This window comes from Colletotrichum truncatum, assembly GCF_014235925.2.
Source record: "Colletotrichum truncatum strain CMES1059 chromosome Unknown Contig_0001, whole genome shotgun sequence".
In the NCBI taxonomy this organism is placed as follows: domain Eukaryota; kingdom Fungi; phylum Ascomycota; class Sordariomycetes; order Glomerellales; family Glomerellaceae; genus Colletotrichum; species Colletotrichum truncatum.
Genome location: NW_027222398.1, coordinates 3307949 through 3328344, shown reverse-complemented (window position 1 = coordinate 3328344; position 20396 = coordinate 3307949). Strand labels below are relative to the sequence as shown.

Below are 20396 nucleotides of genomic sequence, written 5' to 3'. Positions count from 1 at the left end.
ACCCGCCAGTGTCGGAGCCTGTGTTGATCCGCCTACTCCGAAGGCGTTGACGCTTCCCAACTGGCATGCAGGCATGCTACACATTCTCGGCGTGCCGGCTAACGTGAACGACTTTTGAGGTGGGGGGGGGGGGGGGGGGGGGGGGGGGGGGAACCAATGCAGTTGTCAAAATCTCTCATACGGCCCGCTGAAATCAGGCCAGTAACATTCCTTCTCGTTTCTCAAGGGCCTTTTGGTAAACCGGAGACGGTCTCCGGAATGACGAACTTCAGCGCTAGGAGCCAAGTCCTGACTTTCTGTCCAAGGTTGCAATTGGGTCGGCGGGAAAAACTCCTTCTGGCTGGTAAAGGTAAAGGTTGATCATGCGGGGGACAGGGGAGAGCTTTGCGAGGTTCTCCTCTCAAGCGGAATTGTGTGCACGCTTTTCCGGTTTGGTTTTTTGGTGTTGCTATCCTCGAGTAGCATCGAGATGCGAGAATGTTCAGGCAGATTGGCAATAGTCTTTTGTTTGAAAATGGGTTTATCAGAATGACGATGTGCGCTGCCAATGCCATCGACAAGTTGCTATGATCCAGACTGATATATCCTGGCACCTGGTACATCCGATATGCCGGCTTAGCTGGACGTCCAGTTTCCTGTGACCTACTACATTATCCAAGTCTGGAATACCAGCCCAAGTAGGGGAAACCGTTTATGACATTCGCGTGCCTCGGCTCAAGCAACACCTGATCAAGGGAGGGCCACAACTAAATCTGCACACAAGTACGAACCCTGACAAGCAGAACTCTCTGTTACTTGGAGAGGTCCTCGTCATTTTCTGAGTATTATGCTTCATTTTACCCTCCTGGAGCGATGCGATCCTCAACTACGTACTCATAGAAACTCATCAGATGATACATACAGGTCAAGCCAGCACAATGTTTCTTGTCGTTTATCCCATGGACTGCCATAAGGTATGAGGTACGTGGCATATGGAGTCCTGGCCAGTCATACTCTGATAGTGCGATTTTGGCCAAATGATAAGCATTAGCCGGATAGTGTTTGGAGTAATATGGGCTTCAAAATGGATCGGTATGCACCTGTTGCCTTGTGGCAGTCGATGGGGTAGCGAGAGAGCTACCGGTGATGATAAGACAACGAATGAGCCAGCCGATGACCTAGCTGGCTAGTTTGTCATGTCCTGTTGCTTATCTCTTGCCTCATCTCTTGCTTGTTAAGATTATATGGCAATCCTAAAATATTAGTTGCAAGGCAATTTGGAAGTTGAAATACACATAGTGTACCCTATCAGTGAGAACTTGCAGCGAATCTGTAGGAGGGCCCCACTTCACAACTGAAAATAGCAGCCTATATGCAAAACTATATTTCAACTATAATTAACTACAAGCCAGTTCCAAACAGGATTTCGGCCACCATGTAACCGGGGGGGGAAAGAAACCAGGGGTGAAAAGGGAAAGAAAAAGAGATATTGAAAAATAAAACAGTTGTGCGTGGTTTTTCTATTGTAATTCCAGAGCTCTGCTCCTGGATCGAAAGCCCAGGAGCAGGCGTTGGTGATAGTACACAACGCCGATTGGACCCCATGTCGCTTTTACCCATCGAAGCCCACCAACTTCAATGCCATGATGGTAAATAGTACACCTGGGTCATCATATCCGACCACAGACGAAGTGCGCGAGGTTGCCCCTAAACCGTTGGTCAAAGCAAACCTCTTCCTCCGCACATCCACATTCCTCTGTTGAAGAATTTTCTGCTCATGGCATCAGACGGCTTTACAGTTCGCAAGTTGCAAGCTCTAGCATTGACCAAGGAGACAACTTGAAACGTAGAGCATCTGGGCCATGATTTACGAGAGCAAAGAAATATAATTGACAGTAAAATATACAAGAAGACCTACCGGCTGGCCAACGAATGTAACAATCTCAGTCATGTTTGTACTCGTTCTCTGGGACTGTGCCCGCCTCTACCGTCTTCAGAGCTTCATGGTAAGGGCAACCACCCCATTGCGGAGCTTTGGAGTAACGAGCAGCAAAGTGCGGAGCATACTCTTTGTCAATTTTCCGGATATCCTGGTTGCGCTTGTTTTGCTCTTCTGTTGACATGCTGCTGAATTCCTCGTAAAACGACATTTGGGGATCAGGTAGGACGTTGTCTTGAATCCAGAACAACCAGCCGAAGACCCAGAGGATGATAGCAGACAAGATTGGGTTGGGCGGGTCGATCCTGTGAGCTTTCAACGTGGTCGGCAAACTCAGCGAGAGGACGATTGAACGTCCCAGCCATCGCAGAGGCTTGGGGAAGTACCGAAAAGCGAAGAAGTCGTACAAAGCATTGGCGCAGAGGTTGCCTCGCTCCGACCCAGGATGAGGCTGGTTTTCGAAATCCTCGCAGAATTTAACCAAGCCGTCGAAATCTTTGGGCCAGGAGTGAAGGGGCACGCCTCCTTCGGAATAAAAGAGGGGCACCATATCGGTCATGACCAGGTAAGAAGCAGTCTTGACTTTGTCAGAGACGTCTGAGAGACCCAGCTTGAGCCGGAGCCTATGCATGAGAATGGCGGAGAAGGCGAGGGTGTAGATGTAGTCATCGTTGTGCGAGAAGTCGCCCTTGAAGTGCTTCGCCCAGTACGTGTGGAGATTGTTGATACTGTCGACAGACTGCTTCGTTCTCGGGTCGTGTGGGCCATACCACCACCAAACCATGTTCTTGTTTTCCGTATTCTCCTCCCTATGCCCTGCCTTCTTCAGGACTTTTCCGCCGTCTTGACGCCATACGGCACGGGCACCCCATTCGGTGACGATGAAGTTGGGGAATACCAATGCATAAATCAAGGTATTCATAAAGTCGTTACCACCATAACTCATGGACAGCCGAAAAATTTCTGTATAATCTTTGTGTGCATCCAGGGAGTCGATCTCCTTGCTGATCCACTTATAGGGTTTTTTTGCCATGGCCATGATGAAGAGCAGGGCGGTTGCTGGTAGAGAAAGAGAAATCCGAAAGAGGATTTGAAATCGAGAGAAGTAGTGAATCCTAATTGAAAAAGTATATATCATCAATTCTTACCTAGTGTTCCAGCGCAAAGACTAACAACCTCCATTCACCTGATTATCACATGGGCGAGGCGCTCAGAACGAATAGGAAGTCTGCTGGATTGAGTGGTAAGCGGCAATCGGCGAGTTTGTGGGACCCGACACCGCGCGCGGACCGGCGAAACCACTTACAGGGCCATGTGTGTGTCATTACGAGAGACATGCCCAGTCGGCAATTGGAATCGGTTGTGGGTTTGATTTGAGGCGTTTCGAATAATACAGCCCGAAATTATTGAGAGACGATGGCGTCCTCAACGAACACAACATGATCGGCATGTCTTTGATCATGCTCACGTATAAGTAAGGGACTGAAGGGTATCGACTGGCATCTCGGCTCTCCGCGATCAGTCGTCACAGCGGTCTTCACTGAATTCTTCATACCATCTTTCACTTTGAACACCGTCACTTGGCTTTCATTACTCCCACGGCCAGATATACCTCTCGACGAAATAATGCGTATTTCATTGATCCTCGTCAGCGTCGCCGTGAGCGTCTATGCTCTTCCCTTGAGCCTATCCATCGGCGGCGTAGATGTTGAAGTGGGCGTCATTGGTCCTCCTGGCGGCAGTGAGGCTGTGAGACGCAGTGAACACGAACGCGGCCTAGATGTTGAACTTGAGTTGGGCCCTGAGGCGAAGGGCGGCTCTCATTAAACATGGGAAGATTGCCTAGAAGCTATGTAGGTCTGCGAAATACACCACAGCTAGCTCTTTTGCTAACCGCATGATGCCAGTTCCTTGAACAAAGCTTTCTGAGGTTGAGAATGTTGCTGTACTTGTCGGATATGCTGTGGTGCTAGGATTGAGAAGAGCAAGGGAAGTGGTTGTAGTACACGGTGTCATACACTATGGTGTTCCTCTCCCAGCTGCAAACGTTGCCAATCGCGGCATTTCATATGTTTGAGTATATAATAGATTAGGATACTGTTTGGTTGGCGACGTATAGTTGAGCAAATGTGTCATCAGCAATGCAAATATTATTCAACGCTGTTTCTGATTAACTAGGATGCTTGCAAGCGCATCTGCGCATCTACGAAAGGCTGTTTCTTTATAAATTAGTCAATATTATAGACCACTAAGGGCTATTGGTTTCTATCGAACTTAGTTCTACAGCTGCGGAGCGTATCTGGGCTTTCAAATATTCGTGATTCTAGTGTTCTCTAAACTCCGCAGGTCAGGGTGAGGCGATATAAGTTTCATTACTGCACAAACCTATAATGTGTTTTATTACGCAGTATTTTTGGATGACTAATGCTTTGAAGTCCTTGTTGCCTTCGGTTTGGAAGTTGCAGCAAAACGCGAAAGTGTCTCTATGGAAATAAATTCAAAAACATTTCATCATCTTCTGTCATGAGAAAAAGCAGCAAAGTTTCTAAATATAAAAGTACAGTTTCATAATTAAAAGTCACCTGGAATATATTATAAGAAGCTCCTCTGTTAGTTGCTTCTCTAACTCCTTGAACTTATCGAAAAGAAGCAGTCACCAGCTCCATGGTGTGCAATTCAGACAACTTGCTTGCCGCCACTAATATTACGAATTGACAATGAAGGCTATGTGAGCAGGAGCGTCAATCAAGCAAATCTTATCAACTAAACAGTTGCGAGGTATATCTGGTTTGTCCTGAACTGGTCTAAATAGAAAGCCAACGTTTAAGTACACAGTAAGTGGTTGTTGGAAGACCAATACGACAACACAAGATAAATGTTAGGAACAAAACCAGTATACTTCAACGATCATAATATCAGAAACTTGCCACTTTGCTCACTGAAAAGGATTTCTAGTGCGAAGTCATTCTATAACCTGTCCAAAAAAGCCACTGGCAGCTTCACGAGTCTTTACATTACGTTGCTTAGTCCAAGCACAATATTAACTTAGATAATTCATTAGTAAATCACAAACTATCGCCCTGGTCTTCACATAGCGTTTAACATATTTCCATGCGTTTGACTTCGCCCAATAAGATAACTGACAACCAGCACAGAAAAGCTCTTAATCTAAACCAAGCTTTGGCCTGACTCGGATTACATGTGCTCATAGGACCAATGTACGAAAAAGTAATTCAGAAACACGCAACACCAAAAAAACTGTATCATGAGTCGGGCCGCATTCGGTCGGTCTCGAAAACGCTGAATCGCCTACATCGCTAAATATATGGCCCGTTCTCATGCAGCACCTGTTAGCAGTGGCCTGATGATATACGCTCACGTTGGATGAATGAGAGTTTGGAGAAGGTTGTTTTCGCATGGTACCCGAGCAGCTCGTCAAACGCACACTTTCACCGATGGCCCTTGTCTTCCGAACCTAATTTATGATCTAGGGCAATCTGCTCATCTTAAAGTTGAAGATATCAGATAAAGTTAATAAGGAGTTACAACAGAGATGGGAACAGGTAAAAGGTAGAGAATAACTCAACATACCATCATTTTGACAATAGACCGACTGCTTCTATGCTACTGGCCACGATAGGAATCCTTCAGATCACGGTAAAGCATAAGCAACGCATAATTCTAACGTGAACACACGACAGCAGTCACAAGATGAAAGACAAAACCAGACCATTGACGAATCAAGACAACAGTTCTTCAACGAAAATATCCAAGTGCTGGAGTTACATCAGAAGCAGCCTCTAGCCTCAAATACCAAGCCGATGACACCAACAGCAGAGACGAACATACACCAACAGCACCACCTAACACACCTCACTCATTGGCCAAACCCGCAGCTTTTTTTTTTTAACGTAGAAATTTCGGATAGTATTGCTCTAGGTAGCTGACCATGCATGCACCACTCTTGATGCCCCGACGCAACATACAAAGAAAAGGGACAACGCCGTAGTGTTCTTCCTTTCTTTTCTTTTTCTTGTTTTCGCGCAGAAAATGCCTTCCCAACGCCCAGCCATGACCATTTTTGGCTTCGTAACCGATGCAAAGGAAAACAAAACAAAACCAAAGGAAAAAAAAAAACACTTCTTTCCGTCCTCCAATGTCTTTCCTCTTTTGCCCTTTTCATCTCTTCTTTATAAATCTTTGACCCAATGCTCCTATTCAGTCGCAGTCGCAAGCAAGCGTCTAGATTACTGCTCCTCCTGCACGACGACGCCCCACTCGTGCTGCTCGCCGCCGTACATGATGTCCTTCATCCACTTCTTGATCTTGAGAGTGTACTCGCCGCCCTCGCCGTCGCTGCCCATGCCGATCGCAACGTCCTTGCCGCGGTGGTGGATCAGGGAAATGGGGCAGACGAAGAACTTGTAATTGCAAAGTCAGCAAAAACCGGTGCACACACAAAACAGGGCAAATAGAAAGATGACCAGTAAAGAAGGGGTAAAACTTACAGCGGTGCCAGCGGCAAAAGACTCAATGAGACGACCGTCCTGGTCGGCCTCAATGACCTCGTCAATGGTGTATCTCCTCTCGACGATCTCGACGTCGCCGGCGAGGCGCTCGCGCACGAGCTGCAGGACGCTGCGTCTGGTGACGCCGTCGAGGATGAGACGGTCGTCGAGCGGGGCGGTGATGAGCTCGGTCTTGCCGGTGTCCTTGTTCTTCCAGACGACGAAGAAGTTGCTGGCGCCGGCCTCGGTGCAGTACTGCTCCTGGCCGTAGAGCCAGAGGATCTGGCCGAAGCCGCGCTTGCGGGCCTCGGCGGTGGCGAGCAGCGAGGGGCCGTAGTTGGCGCCGACCTTTGCGTAGCCGAAACCGCCGACCCAGGCGCGGACCATGTCCTCGGGGCTCGTGTGCAGCTTCATGCCGCCGGCGGGGCTGTCCATGACGGGCATGAAGCTGCAGATGATGTACAGCATGGCCTCGGAGGGCGCCTGGACGCCGAGGGCGGACTGGGTGCCGATCATGGTGGGGCGGAGGTAGAGGAAGGAGCCGGGGCGGTCGCGGGGGAGCCACTTGGGGCCGTCGACGGCCATGAGGGTGATGAGGAGCTTCTCAAGCTCGGCGGGAGGGAAGGAGGGGAGGGCGATGCGGGTGGAGGACATGAGCATACGCTCGCAGTTGCGGTCGGGACGGAAGAGGCGAAGGGCGCCGTCGAAGCCGCGGTAGGCCTTGAGACCCTCGAAACACTCGGTGGCGTAGTGCAAGACGGAGGCGGTGGGCATGAGGGAGATGGGACCGTAGGGCTTGAGTTCCGGGGCAGACCAGCCGGAGCCGGCCTTCCAGGTCGCGGCGATCATGTGGTCGGTGCAGATGGTCTCGGGCCCGGAGTTGGCGGTGGCCAGGTCGGGGACGGGACGAGGGTTCTTGGTGCGGGTGAAGGTGAGCTTGGAGGCGTCGAGCTCCTGGTAGGCGGGGGCGGAGCCATTGCTGTGGCCGTTGGTGCCGTTCTTCTTGGGGAGGGCGTCGAGCTTGTGCTCGATGGCTGAGGAGGTCAGGTCAATGTCCTGGTTGCCATGATGGAGGCCGGGGGAGATGATGCCGGGAGCCATTGCGGAGTATGCGTAGGTTTTTTTTCCTGCAATTTTGAGAAAAACTAAAACGACTGACTGGCGTCAGGTAGATCTGTGATATGTCTTGGATATCTTGGACGGAGGAGATCGCTGGAGGTGTCAACTAAGAAAGTGACAGGTAGTGAAGAACACACGAGAAGGAATGTGTCAGACAGAAAGGAGGGGGGGAGGATGGTGGTCTATATCGGCTTAAGATGAAAAGAGGAAGGGGGACAAAGCACAAGGATGAAGCCGAAGCTTAAGTACAAAGGGTGTCACACTTGGGTCAAGGTTCTAGTGACAGATGGAGCAGGTGACTCAAGCGCCAATGCAAAGGGGCAGCGGATACCATCCCAGAAAGGGCGTCTTCAGATAACAGGGAACATCATGGAGAATTCGGTGGTGCAGGGCGGGCGGCGGCGTGGCATAGAGCTTGGGTATGTGGATATGGATGTGGATGGATGGGGTGGGACGCCTCCGAGGTGAAGATGGCGGGACCGCGTCCCGTTGCTGGGCTGGGTTGAATCGGAACGGGACTAAAAAGTAAGCCAGTATGTAATAGTAGCTAGACGACCGACATGTTGTATTCATGAGCCAAGCCGGCCGATATGCTGCAAGGTTTAATGTAGTGTGTTTGTCGCTTGCCCCCCCAGGATCCACACAGGCGAAAATGAGAAAAAAAATCAAAAAAATCAGCAAAATAAAACTAACAAATTGAGACGGAAGAAAAAAAAAAAAGGAAGGAAAAAGAAAGAGAAAGAGATGGAGCGAGAGATGACTCCAGGGTACACACACAACACATAGCAGAGAGCAAGACAGAAACTCATGGATACTCCCTCTCTTCGTTTCTCGTCCTACAACGTGTTCCACGATTCCAACGAGGACCGTGGAATGCCAATGCCGAGCCCGAATACCCCGGCCGTGCGGTTTCCCCACCAAGTCGCGCGTGAGCAGTGATGAAGCGGCCATCATTCCTGGGATGCTGGGATGGGAATTCTCTCACATCTCATCTCATCTTGTCACCTTCCCCTTTGCCGGACCTTTTGTTTGGCCATCGGTTGCTACAACGCCATGCATCCTTCAAGCCCAGCCCAGTTTTGATGTAATATTTTTTTTTCTCTCTCTTTTCCTGTTAGAACCCCACTTCAGTAGAGTCCTTAGATAAGAATAGCCGATCCCGATTGATCATGATGGCGATCGAAGGAAAAAAAAAACGAGTCCACCGCTTCCCGTGTGAGCCGGAACCGGGACCATCCCACACTTGAGCCGGTTCACCACCGTCTGAATGCGACCAACGCAGGAAAAAAAGAAATAAAAATAAAAAAACGAATTCTGTGACGAAACGAGAGGTCAAGCCGCAGCCGCTCATTCGTCTGCACCGGCTGAAGGTACCTCTCTAGACCCTGGGGGCTGGAACAGTTACGCCGTCCAGTTTTGTCCCACCACAAGCCGACGGCCGGCCACGGCTCCAGTCGGTCGTCGTTCTGGTGCCCCATTGCGGCTTTGGTGCGCGCGGCCGAAGCCAACGGGGGAGGATTTCAGGCCTGTAATTGGTCAGGGTTAGTAAAGGAGTCACAGTTTGTTGGAGTTCACTCCATGTCATGGCGATATTCTCTGTCGTCACCCGAAGCCAAGCTCTTCAAAACTTCAGAGTCAACGTAGAGAAAGTCCGATATCGCAGAGTCCAGATGCGCCTTTTCGCCCTTCCGTCGACATTTGACATATTGAGCAGGGTTTATAGAGTCTCAATTGACATGATGGAACCGACGCCCGCGTCAATGGTGTAGTTTTTGAAGACATGGGCCCCAGGTGAGTGCGGAAATATCGAAAAGGTTGCCAAGATGCTTAAACGTAGCTCGTTGACTACGTTGTACCCTATTACTGTAGTAGTAAAGCAAGCATCAGCCAGCACGAGACTCCACAAAAAAAGAAGAGAGAGCGGAATTATGACGCTGACGGGTATCGGTGTTATCGCTATCTCTATTTTTTCTCTTCTTCTTCTCCCTCCTTCCCATCTATTGGGAAAATCTCCCCTCCTTCCGCCCGTTGATAACCGAGCCTAGGCGATGACGTGGGGAAATACGTCTTAGCGTGTTCCCAATGGTCAGGTCGCACCTTCCATGCGCTCCCTACGGCATTAGTACTACAAGGACAACGAGGAAGAAAGTACGAGATACCGCCTGCCATGCAAATCGCATCCCTCCTTCCCACCCTCCATGACTTCCTTCTCGAACATTGGATCGGTTCTAACAGCGTTAATCTAGGTGCCGAGTGTAACCATTAAGGCAGGTGCCATGCCACCTACAAACAGTACGTACTTTATTGGTAAGAAGATATGCGAACTGTATGCAACCCTCTCTTGCTGTTGGTTGCGTCTGCGGCTGCTCGGGGGCCCGGATCTCTGTTCCACGGCAGCCCCTTGCCCCCCCCTTTTGCCCTCTGCGCACTTTGGCATTATCTCGTTTTGCAACTGCATCTCACTTGCTTTTGGTTCATCTTGCCAAATCGAGGCACATATGACGCGATGGATACGATGAGAATTATCACTGGGGCTTACCCTTCACTTTTCGTTACAGAGTTACCTTTTCTTTCCCACCTCAGCCCGGCGTCCTTCGAGTGTCTCTCATGAACGGATACTACTGGGGAGAGTCTCAGCCCTGCATCATAACACCATACCATCCTGGATGCCACCAAAACGGAAAGGTAAGGGGGGAACGGATCGTTAGGGGGGCGTTGCGTTCAAGTCACTTGACCGCCAAAATGAGGGGTACTTTAGGGCCCGACTTTAATGCCATGTGTGGCTTGAAACCGGCCGTTTTCTGGCACTTACCACTAGTACATCATGATCACTATCGCTGGATTGCATTTTAATGTATCCCCCGTGTTCTCTAAGACGGTCTGTGAGACGATGACAAAGCAGAGCTGCTGCCAATTCTTCTTTCTGGCGCAAGCGGTCGGAGAACCAAGACAGATAACATCTCTTTAGGAATGTGTCTCAAGCTGATAAGTATGTCTTGTACTTTAGTATCTTCTTGTTGACCTAGAATGGTTTTTTGTTTTTGGGGGTTTTTGCCCTGTTCGTGGCCTCCCAGACCTGTTGAAGGCCACCTCTACCCCCTTGGGGTATTCGTTAAGAAATATTCCAATTAAACATGCTGTCGCCTCAAAGAAAAAGCTGATGACACTCCCTATGGCCCGCACGCGAATGATCAAGAGAGAAAGAAAAGGAAGTGAAAAAAAAAAGGGGAACTCGACGTCGCCGATATCGTCCCTTAATTGCCAGCCCTCTCCGCCTCCCGCTTGGCCTGCTCCTCCTCCATAATCTCCCGCTGCCGCGCCGCCGCCTCGCCTTCCGCCTTGACGCCCTTCTTCCGCTGCCGCTCCTCGTACATGTCTCTGCTCTTCATGATGCGCTGCACAATAGTCCCGGCGTTAACTCCCGAGAACTCGTGCTCGCCCACCTGCCGCATGATGCCCATCTCCTTGGGCCCCGTGTATGGGTCGTACGTGAGCGGCATGAACGCCGTAGGGCCATGGTACACGGCATCCGGTGTGCCCCACGGCAGAGACGTCAGGTATGCCTTGGTTGGCGAGAAGGGAGCCCCAAAGACGACGGCGTTGACGTGCTGCAGATGTTAGCTTGACCCGCCACAGAAGAGGAGGGAGAACCTTAAAAAGAAAAACACGATATACTTACCCTGCATTGCAGCACGCAGAGACCACGCTCATAAATGTTCATGATTGGGTAGTTGATGCCCTTCCACTGGTTAATCACCTCATCGTCGTGGATTCCCGCAACAACGTAAGCAGGCGGGTAGTCACCCCCCTTGCCGACGCGCTCGTTGACGGCTTGCTCCGAGTACCATCCCTCCTGGCGGGCCAACTCCTCCTCGGCCTCGACCACACGGCGGAGGAACTCGATGTGACCGCTCGAGAAGAGGTCGAAGCCACCATCGACGTACACGACACGCTGGCCCGGTCTCGGACCCTTGCCCTCCAAGTACTTCCTGAACTCACCCTTCTCCTCGAGTGTGGACCCCGACCGCGCCTCGTCAGACGCCGACCAGAACCACACGTCGACGCCAGGGTTCTTGCCCGTCTCGTCGGTCGCGTAAAGCTTCATGCGATCCGACATGGCGCGCCCTTCGGCCTCAATCTCGGCCTGGCTGGTGCCCTGACCCTCCTGGCCGGCCAGACGCTTCTCAAGGGACTTGATGAAGTGAGTCTTTGTGCACAGCAACATGCGGCCGACGAGGTCAGTCGTCGAGATGCTCGGGGTGCGCTTGACAACCTTGAAGCGGCCCGCGGCCTTGACGAAGCGGTAGCAATCCTCGCCATCACCGTCCGAGGTGATGTCGTCGCCGTGCACGACGTACTTGCAGCCGTAGTGGCTAATCCAATCCAGCTGCGTCACATAGGGGGCCCGGCCGACAGACTTGGTCACCCAACGACAGGCGTCAACGGCAGCGAGACTTGAGGGTGGGGCGTGTCAGTAAGATGTAAGATGCAACATGTGTGTGTGAGAGAGAGTGTGTGTATGTGTGAGTCGAATGGCTGTGAGACCTACCGCTCTTGCAGGGTCATGACCGTCGGCCCCTTGTTCTCGAGGATGGCCTCGTCCGAGTGGACGCCGATGTACAACTCGCTGCCCAGCTGGCGGGCCTGGACGATTGCTCCGGCATGGCCTTGTCGAGACATTAGCATTTCCGAGACGCAAGAGACCTTGTCAATCGCGCCAAGTGCTTACCGTGGTGGAAGAAGTCGAAGCAGCCGTCGATCCAGATGCGCTCCTCCAGAATCTCAGGGGCAGGTTCGCCAGGCGGGTACTGAGGGTCGGAGTTGACCATGATGGGCTTTCTTCGATGGTGAGTTTGAACAAAGTTAATTTTTTTAATGTTCAAATATCAAACGTAGATCGTCGAGAGCGAAGAGGTTGTGGGGGATTGTCTTCTGATAAAAGCAACGTTGGCTGTTGTTGCGTTTGCTGAAGAGACAGTTTCACCGACTGGGGATTTCACAAGAGGTTTTGGTGGTGGAACCGAATAGACACACACACACGCACACACACAACTGCGCCGACGGTTGAGAGAGTTCAGTTCAGGTTCAGTTGGGTTGAGTTGAGCTTGAGTGGTTCCGGGGTGTCCCGCCTTCCGTAGCGGTGCCGCGTGATTGGCGAGGTTCCAGCGCCACCAAAGATAGCCGAGATCCACAGGAGCTTCCAGCGGCCGGCCGGCGCAAACTTACGGCGCTCACGGGGCCTTTTCCAGCGGTTCCCATCAGCGGCCATTCACATGTCTTGTCACCCTAAAAGGTCACTTTTGCCAGAGGGTGGCCCATGCCCCCGCCCCCCCTGGGGCCGTCCCAACGGTTTTTCTTACCATGTACCTCCCAGCAGCAGCAACATCAGATGGATTTGCACATGTTCCTGACGAGCATCGACCTTTGTTCTTGGTAAGCGCATCTACCGCACATACTGGTCAGCTGACTGGCGCAGGAGGCTCTTTTTACTTTTCGACAACTGCTTAACTCCAATCCATAGTTATGGATATCGTTTTTCTTTTCCATCGGCGATCCCGTACTATTCAGTACGAAATGGCGCATTGAGCGCCCGCGCCCAGAGCTGAGCATGTGCTCCTAAAGGCATCTTCGCCGAGAGAGGGCCCCAACTTCAAGCGGAGCATCCAGCATTATACTCGTTGTTTTTCTGGATGAGCCTCATATATCACTTCTTGGTTCCTATCGAATTAATATGGGCATTCCATGCATCACTCAGGAACGAACGATGGGAAAACGTGTTCGGGTACCATCCGCAGCCAGGAACCCGGCTTGTCGATAAGCCCACGTGCACCACGTTGCTACTCGATTGGCCGCTGTCAGGGATCAACATCTTCACCAACATTCCCACCTACGATTTTTCCAACTCCCCGGCTACTAGGATTTTCGCCCAAGTTCGGACGACATCTCGACTTTGAGCCTCGCCGGCAGATGTTCTAGGCAAATTGCCCCGGCATGGCGCATCAATGGTTCATGAAAAACAACTGGGGTTTGTGAGCGGGGATGTCATCGATGAACTGGGGGATTGGCACCTCGGTCCTATTTATCCAGAGCTCTCTCCCCGCATGCAACGCTGCAATGTAGCTCTCCAGCTTTCCTCCCTCAGCTGCCATTGTTCTTGTTCATTCCTCGACAACCTCCTCCGACAAGATGAAGGGTTTCGCGCTTTCTACCGTCCTCGCTCTTGCGCCTGCTGCTCTCGCCGCATGGCCCGAGGCTGAGGGCAAGTCGATCAAGTACACGTCGGTTCCTGGTTACTTTCTGCAGGACGACAACGCCACTAACCCGACAGGCTTTGATTATGTGGGTTGTACCGCGCTTCTCCGGTTACCTATGGCTTTGCTGACCGCCCTCGACAGGCCTCTGTCAACTTTGGTCTGCTCAACAGGACGTACCCGACGGACAAGCACTTCGATCCCGAGGGTGTCAAGACCCAATGGCAGCGTTTCGACCACTGGGTTCAGTACCTGAACTCAGGCTGCCGCAAGAGCGACAGTGTCCAGTACAAGCTGCTCTTCATGGGCCGTCACGGTGAGGGCTGGCACAACGCCGCCGAGAGCTTTTACGGCACCCCTGCTTGGAACGTGAGTCGTGCACACCTTCTCCCCGCAGACCGGTCCGTCCGTCGATCGTGACTAACAACAATTGCAGTGCTACTGGGCCGAGCAGGAAGGCAACGCCACCGCTCGCTGGGCTGACCCCCTTCTCACCCCAGCCGGCGCGGCAGAGGCGTACAAGGCCAACGCCTACTTCAAGGACCGATACGAGACACAGAAGATGCCATACTTCGAGTCGTACTACACGAGTCCCCTCATTCGCTGCGGTATCACCGCCAACCTCACCTTTGGCGACATCGCCCTGCCCGAGGACAAGCCTTTTGTGCCGCTGGTCAAGGAGGGTTTCCGCGAGGGCATGACGGTTCACACGTGCAACTGGCGCTCCAACAAGACTTACATCCAGGAGACTTTCCCTTGGTTCGAGTTCGAGGAGGGTTTCACTGAGTATGACCAGCTTTGGCGGCACAACGAGAGCGAGACGGGCGATGCACAAGACGCCCGCTCAAAGGCCGTCCTTGACGACGTCTTCCGCAGCGACGACAAGACCTGGCTCAGTATCACCAGCCACTCGGGCCAGATCACTCGCCTGCTCAAGGCTCTCAACCACCGCGCTTTCCGCCTGTCGACCGGTCAGATCATCCCCGTCTTCGTCAAGGCCGAGGTCATCGAGCCGCAGCCGGAGCCGACGTTTGAGGCGCACGAGCCCTACTCTACCTGCGCAAGCCCGCCAATCACCAGCAACGCCGCTCAGGGCTGTGTGTGCTCGACGGCTACGTCGGCGCTCCTCCCGGCCGCCACGTTCATGGCTGCGTGAGTAAATACGTAAGAGGCGTGATGGGGGAGAAACTAGTATAGAACCCGATAGTGTTAATGTAATGATTCATTATCCGAACAACAACAACAGGATCCGCGGAAATGTGTCAGCCGTGAATGAACCGCCACCAAGTGCCTGGTGAAGCAGCTGGCCGAGACCGTAGAACGATCCTACAGAACCCACTCCCAAGATCGCTCCAAGCGGTAAATTCGCCGTAATGAAGATCTAGGGTCGGTTGATCGTCACGGGGGAAACACGGCCCAGTTCGAGCTCACCTCCGTCTCATCCTTCGGGGCCTGGCGAACAGATGCTGACGCCCTCCCTGGGCGGCCATGGCTTTCATTTACAACCCCCCCACCAAGCAAGCCAAGTGGGGAACTTGGTGGCGGTACTTGACGACACTGGCATTCTCACAACATTGGCAGTGAAGGCGGTCGTACTTTGTGCGTGTCGCGTGGGAAGAAGAGGCGACATTCGAGGGGGGGGGGAGGGAGAAAGGCAGATTCCAGATTCCAGGGCTTGAACGGCGCACATTCCACGTGGTAACCCAGGATTCTGGAATGTTTCAGGATCTTGCATGGAAGAAGGCAGCAGGGACGCCCAGACGGGGCGGGGAGGGGGGAGGATGAGGACGTGCTGTAGTATCCGTCCGGACTATACTACCGTGCTAGTTCTACGCAGTAAGTAGCTTGGGGGTTGCGCCATGGGCGCTGCGCGGACGCCTTACGGGTGAAGGGGGAGGGCGCCGGGAAGTTCATCTCGCAGATTTATTGGTGCAATCGAGTAAGCTGTAAATGCAACAGCACTTTTTTTGCGCATGGCCGTGCTTGGACGCTTCGAATGGGGTCGTTGGTTGGTCTGTTGGGGGTGGTTGGGTTTATTCCGCACTCTCGGATGCAGTGGTCAATGTGCTTTAGAGGAGGGTTAAGTTTCACGATAGATTCAGACTTAATTAGTAGTCCCCCTCTTCTTCTTCCTCCTCCTCCTCCTCCTCCATTACTACTAGACGTAGGATAGAGGGAACATCGGGACTGAGGAAGAGGGGGGCAGCAAAAGAAAAGCTTAACACAATGGGAGGAATGCCTTGGCATGCCGAGCCACTGCAACTGTAGCAAATCCTTCTGCTCACTGGTGACCTCGCCGCAAACTGTTTTCGTTGTTCATAGCAGTATGTGAGGTCTGGCCTTGTAAGCGAGAGATACTCGATGATTGTATGCAGATTCACACAAAGCCCAAAGTATCGAAAACGCCCCCCAAGACGTGGGCTGGCACGCGGCACCTCCAAGTCCCGTTCGCGGCGAATTCCTCGCAGCGAGTCCGGCAGCTGCTGTATGTGTAATGTGTAATGTGTGTGTCGGCATCTGCTACTGGAACGAGACTGGGCCGTTTAAACCGACCATTCATGACCCAAAGTCACGGTGCATCGGGGGTCTCATTTTGGATTTTTAGACCTCCGGAATGGGGGTATCCCTGGCTTTTGGGGAAATTCCGCCAAAACAATCGCTCTGAATTTTGCACTTTCTTACGCTTTATCGCAGAAGAGAGACGAAAGAAAAAAAGAAAAAAAAAAAAAGATCGCAGGGATAGGCTGAGATGATGATGTTGTTGCTAGGAACTGAGTCGATTGGACATGGAAAATGATATCGATGGGCGGGCTTGGACCACCATCTTCCCAGTGCGAAATTGGCGATATTTTGTTTCCGTCTTGTTTGAAGCCAATTGGTTGCCTTTACCTCCCATCTCTGTAGCCCCGTCCGGTACAGAAGCTAAGGCAAGGTACAGACGGATACTGCATCTCTTGAAATAAAAGGCTAAAAAAGATAGCAATAACAAAGGGGAGCTAAAAGATCAACATGAGAAATGAGAAGAAAAAAAAGAGAAAAAAAAAAGTAAGAATCAATGCAATAGAACGGCATTTGCCTTCCCAATGCATTACATTGTCAAGCCATCGACAATTCGTCTTTTTAGCAGATCGCCTCTCGCATATCGACGCGAACGGACAATTCGGGGTGGTTTTTTTTTAATCTTTATTTCTTTTCGTACGCCCCTCATCCGGCCCAGCTGCCGGATTATACATAATAAGCTATAAAGGCCCTGCCAAAGACAATTCACACCCAACCCACCACAACAATAACAACAAGGGAGGGGGTCTCTCTCATCCGTACCTAGACACAAATATACTCACCACACAATCTCTTTATCTCCCTCTCTCCCTCTCTCTCTCCCTCATTTTTCTTTCTTTATCCATCTCTCAGACATCTGCCATCGTCTGATATAGATAACAACCAGCAACCACCCCCAGTCAAACCCACCACGTTCTACACAGCACTTCTCCCGTCTCCATCGCAGCAAAACCAACACTAAAAATAAGCCACCTGACAGAAACCGGCCCTGGCGATTCTGCGACTTGTCCACCTGCATCACCCTCCATCACAGACCCCGCAAGAAAGCGTCATTCGTCTGGTTCGCCCAGGTCCATTCTTCATTAAACTCAACCTGCAGGGCTATCATTAGCTCCAATTTGTTTGAACCGCAACCTGCATCAACTTGGGAAGTAAGGGGCCTCGCGCTAATCTTACAAACAATATCCGCCGCAGACTGCTCATCGGCATTGAGCAAACTCAGTTCCATTTGCCAATCCACCTTACATCGACGCAACGCTGAAGGGCCCCATTCGGAGTGTTCCCTCGCCAGCAGCAAGGTGTAAAACTAAAATAAAAAATAAAGATACAACCAAGAAAAAAAAAAAAAAAAGACACCAAAAACCTGGTAAGAAAAGTGGCGTCAAACACCTTGGCAACCAACCGGAGGACAAGCGAGTCCAAAAGGCAAAAGCAAGTCAATCGAAGCAAGTCATACCTCCCGTAGTGGCCTGCCTAAGCAAGGGGGGCTGCCACAAGCGAAAGCACAACAGAGACCAGCAGCTCTTCATTACACTGCATCCAGTGGGAAATCAGGCTAGTACAAGGTTTGCTTCCTTGGACATAACCCATCTCACCCGGGCACCACCTCATCAAACCTCCGGACCAATACCGCATCGTCCCTGTCCTCGCAAACCCTCTCGCCGATCGAATCGGCCCCTCGCCCGCCATCCTTCGCCGGACTCCTGAACCTGGTCTGGCCCTCTGAAGGCCCTCTCCTCTACTCCTCTCTCCCTGACGAACCCCGTCACCCCCCGTCCCTCCCTCCAGATAGAGGCCCTCCAGGCCCCCCATCCATTTCAAAGACATGCAGCGATCCGGCGCGACACCAACGACTGCCAATGCACCCTTCTTCTCGACTTCCTTCTTCTCCTCCTCCTCCAAGTCCCGTCCTGGCACATCGTCTGGCGACCAGCAGCCGCCTCAGCAGTCCCAGTCGCAACCCCCTCCGCAACCTTCGCCCTTCTTCCCACCGCCACTACAATATCCTTCCGGTCCCAACGTCCTGACCAAAGACCGCAAGAGCTCCTTCGGACGCAAGCCATCCTTCAGCTCCCCCTCCAAGTCCTCGAAGCGCCGCGCAAATAGCTCCAGCTCTGGTGGAGGAGGCAATGTCGTAGTCACCGACCGCAACGTACCCCCCGCCCTCCCAGACTTCGCCCTCGCTGCCGCTGCCAAAATCACCCGCGACACCGATAACATCCAGAGCCCCGCCTCCGGCGACAGCTTTTCCAAGATGCTCAGCCGCTCCCATACCGGCTCGACGAGCCTGGCCGCCGACCGTCTTCAGCCGCCCCTGCCTTCCGCCACCCATCCCAATATGTGGCAGTCGAGCGAGTCTGTCGTGTTGCACATGCAGATGCAGGAAATTGCGAACAAGAGGATATCCACCCTGGACTACATCCGCAAGGCGTACGTTCTTCACCCTCCCCTCCACTTCACCGTACGATTCTGGTTCGGCAAATGCTAACTTGACCGCAAACAGACATGAAGGCCGCGTTTACTGGTTCAACACTATCCTCTTTGACAAGCCCGACCTCCAACGCATGCCCTCATTTGACCAGAGAAAGCTTGCCCGCCGTGCTACGAACTACCTCCTCCTCGGCCTCTCCCTCCCCACTATCGTCGACCTCTACGCCAATACACCCATTGAGTTCCTCCGCGCCCTGAACAACCTGCTCCAAGAGTTTGAGTCTTTCCAAAACCTCCACGGCGAGGGCGGCGGCACCACGAGCTCGTTATCCCGCGCGCGGCTACCGCAGATGTTCCGCCGTCAGGGCGGTAAGTCGCGGCGCAGCACGAGCGGTGCGAATGATATCGGCTACCCTGGGGATGACGGATCGGGCGGTGGCAGCTACGGCGGCATCGGCTCCTCGTCCAGCGCGAGCGCCAGCGTAATGTCATTTGCCTCGAGCGACAACGATCTGCTCCCTGGCGAGGTCTACACGCATCTGCTGACGCCGTCACTGCCGTTCGAGCCAGACTTTTTTGAGACATTTGCAACGCTGTGCGAGGTGCTCATTGACGTCTATACAAGGGTGCTGACCCTGGTACCCACGCCAAGAGAGACAACAGCGCCTGTAGCGGAGCTCTTCTCAAAGGCCGATGCCAAAGTGCGCAAGATCATCGTACAGGGTGTCGTCAAGGAGTTCGAAGACAGCAGCAGATCGCACATCAAGACGGAAGTTGCGAATATTGGTAAAGTCGTTCTTGGTGGGTTAATGTGATGTGGGAATGATATATTTACATATGGAATCATGTCTGGTATGAAACTGCATTTATACGGAGTTGGGATGGGTTTACGACATGGTAGAGGTCGGCGCAGGGGAACTCAACGTCGGGACTTCAGATATACCACATTTGTTTGATGTTGATATTGCTACCTATATATATACCTATGACTTGGACCAGAGAGATATGCATGAACTAGCTAATCCAACCATTGATATTATAAAAAGATTTATTAAAAAAAAAAAAAAGATGTTCATCAGATACCATAACGCATGTTTTGTCGTCACAATGGCGGCCCCTAAGGACTCTCACCTCAGTGCTTGACTCTATTTTGGTAATCATCATCGAACTGCAAAGACAGGACTCTCGCCGGTCCAGGGCATGATAGACGGGGAGACTTCCCACGAAGTCCAGAGTGTAGGTGTCTAACCCTTGGCGGACCAGACAAGAAATCCTTGTACAAAGTTTTTGAGCCCTCCTCGCGCCGAGAATAAGCCCCATCGAGTAATCCCGTCTCCGTGAGGAGACGAGCAATCGCATACCTATCGATCTCGACGAAAGACTCCTCCGACCGACCCTTGAATTCGCCCGGCAAGCGACCTCCCCACGCGGCCACCCCGTCATCGAAGAGCCCTCTCGTCCCAACCCGAAACACACCATCCCTCGAACCCCGAGCGCGGACTCATATCTTCATCCATAGGGTCCCGAGATCAAGGAAACAGGGTTTCGGAAAAAAGGGTGCACAAGACCAACAGCGATGTAGCGACGGGGCAGGGCGGAGGGGGAGGTCCA

General features: G+C 52.2%; 5 protein-coding genes across 5 annotated transcripts; 2 read left to right on the top strand and 3 right to left on the bottom strand.

Moving 5' to 3' along the window:
• Positions 1 to 1922: 1922 nt before the first annotated feature.
• CTRU02_200892 (uncharacterized protein) lies at positions 1923 to 2957 on the bottom strand (the record flags this gene model as incomplete). The annotated part of the gene is made up of 1 exon (XM_036718906.1): positions 1923 to 2957. The coding sequence occupies one exon, from the start codon at positions 2955 to 2957 to the stop codon at positions 1923 to 1925; it is 1035 nt and encodes a 344-aa protein (XP_036589906.1).
• A 3208-nt stretch (positions 2958 to 6165) lies between these two features.
• Positions 6166 to 7527, bottom strand: CTRU02_200891 (branched-chain amino acid aminotransferase; the record flags this gene model as incomplete). Its single annotated transcript, XM_036718905.1, has 2 exons — positions 6166 to 6339; positions 6427 to 7527. 2 exons carry the CDS (start codon positions 7525 to 7527, stop codon positions 6166 to 6168), a joined length of 1275 nt encoding a protein of 424 aa, XP_036589905.1.
• A 3272-nt stretch (positions 7528 to 10799) lies between these two features.
• On the bottom strand, positions 10800 to 12374 carry CTRU02_200890 (phosphoethanolamine cytidylyltransferase-like protein; the record flags this gene model as incomplete). Its single annotated transcript, XM_036718904.1, has 4 exons — positions 10800 to 11153; positions 11225 to 11999; positions 12095 to 12212; positions 12275 to 12374. 4 exons carry the CDS (start codon positions 12372 to 12374, stop codon positions 10800 to 10802), a joined length of 1347 nt encoding a protein of 448 aa, XP_036589904.1.
• A 1357-nt stretch (positions 12375 to 13731) lies between these two features.
• Positions 13732 to 14952, top strand: CTRU02_200889 (phosphoglycerate mutase; the record flags this gene model as incomplete). The annotated part of the gene is made up of 3 exons (XM_036718903.1): positions 13732 to 13884; positions 13941 to 14165; positions 14233 to 14952. 3 exons carry the CDS (start codon positions 13732 to 13734, stop codon positions 14950 to 14952), a joined length of 1098 nt encoding a protein of 365 aa, XP_036589903.1.
• A 3228-nt stretch (positions 14953 to 18180) lies between these two features.
• Positions 18181 to 19600, top strand: CTRU02_200888 (uncharacterized protein; the record flags this gene model as incomplete). The annotated part of the gene is made up of 2 exons (XM_036718902.1): positions 18181 to 18785; positions 18859 to 19600. 2 exons carry the CDS (start codon positions 18181 to 18183, stop codon positions 19598 to 19600), a joined length of 1347 nt encoding a protein of 448 aa, XP_036589902.1.
• Positions 19601 to 20396: the final 796 nt, after the last annotated feature.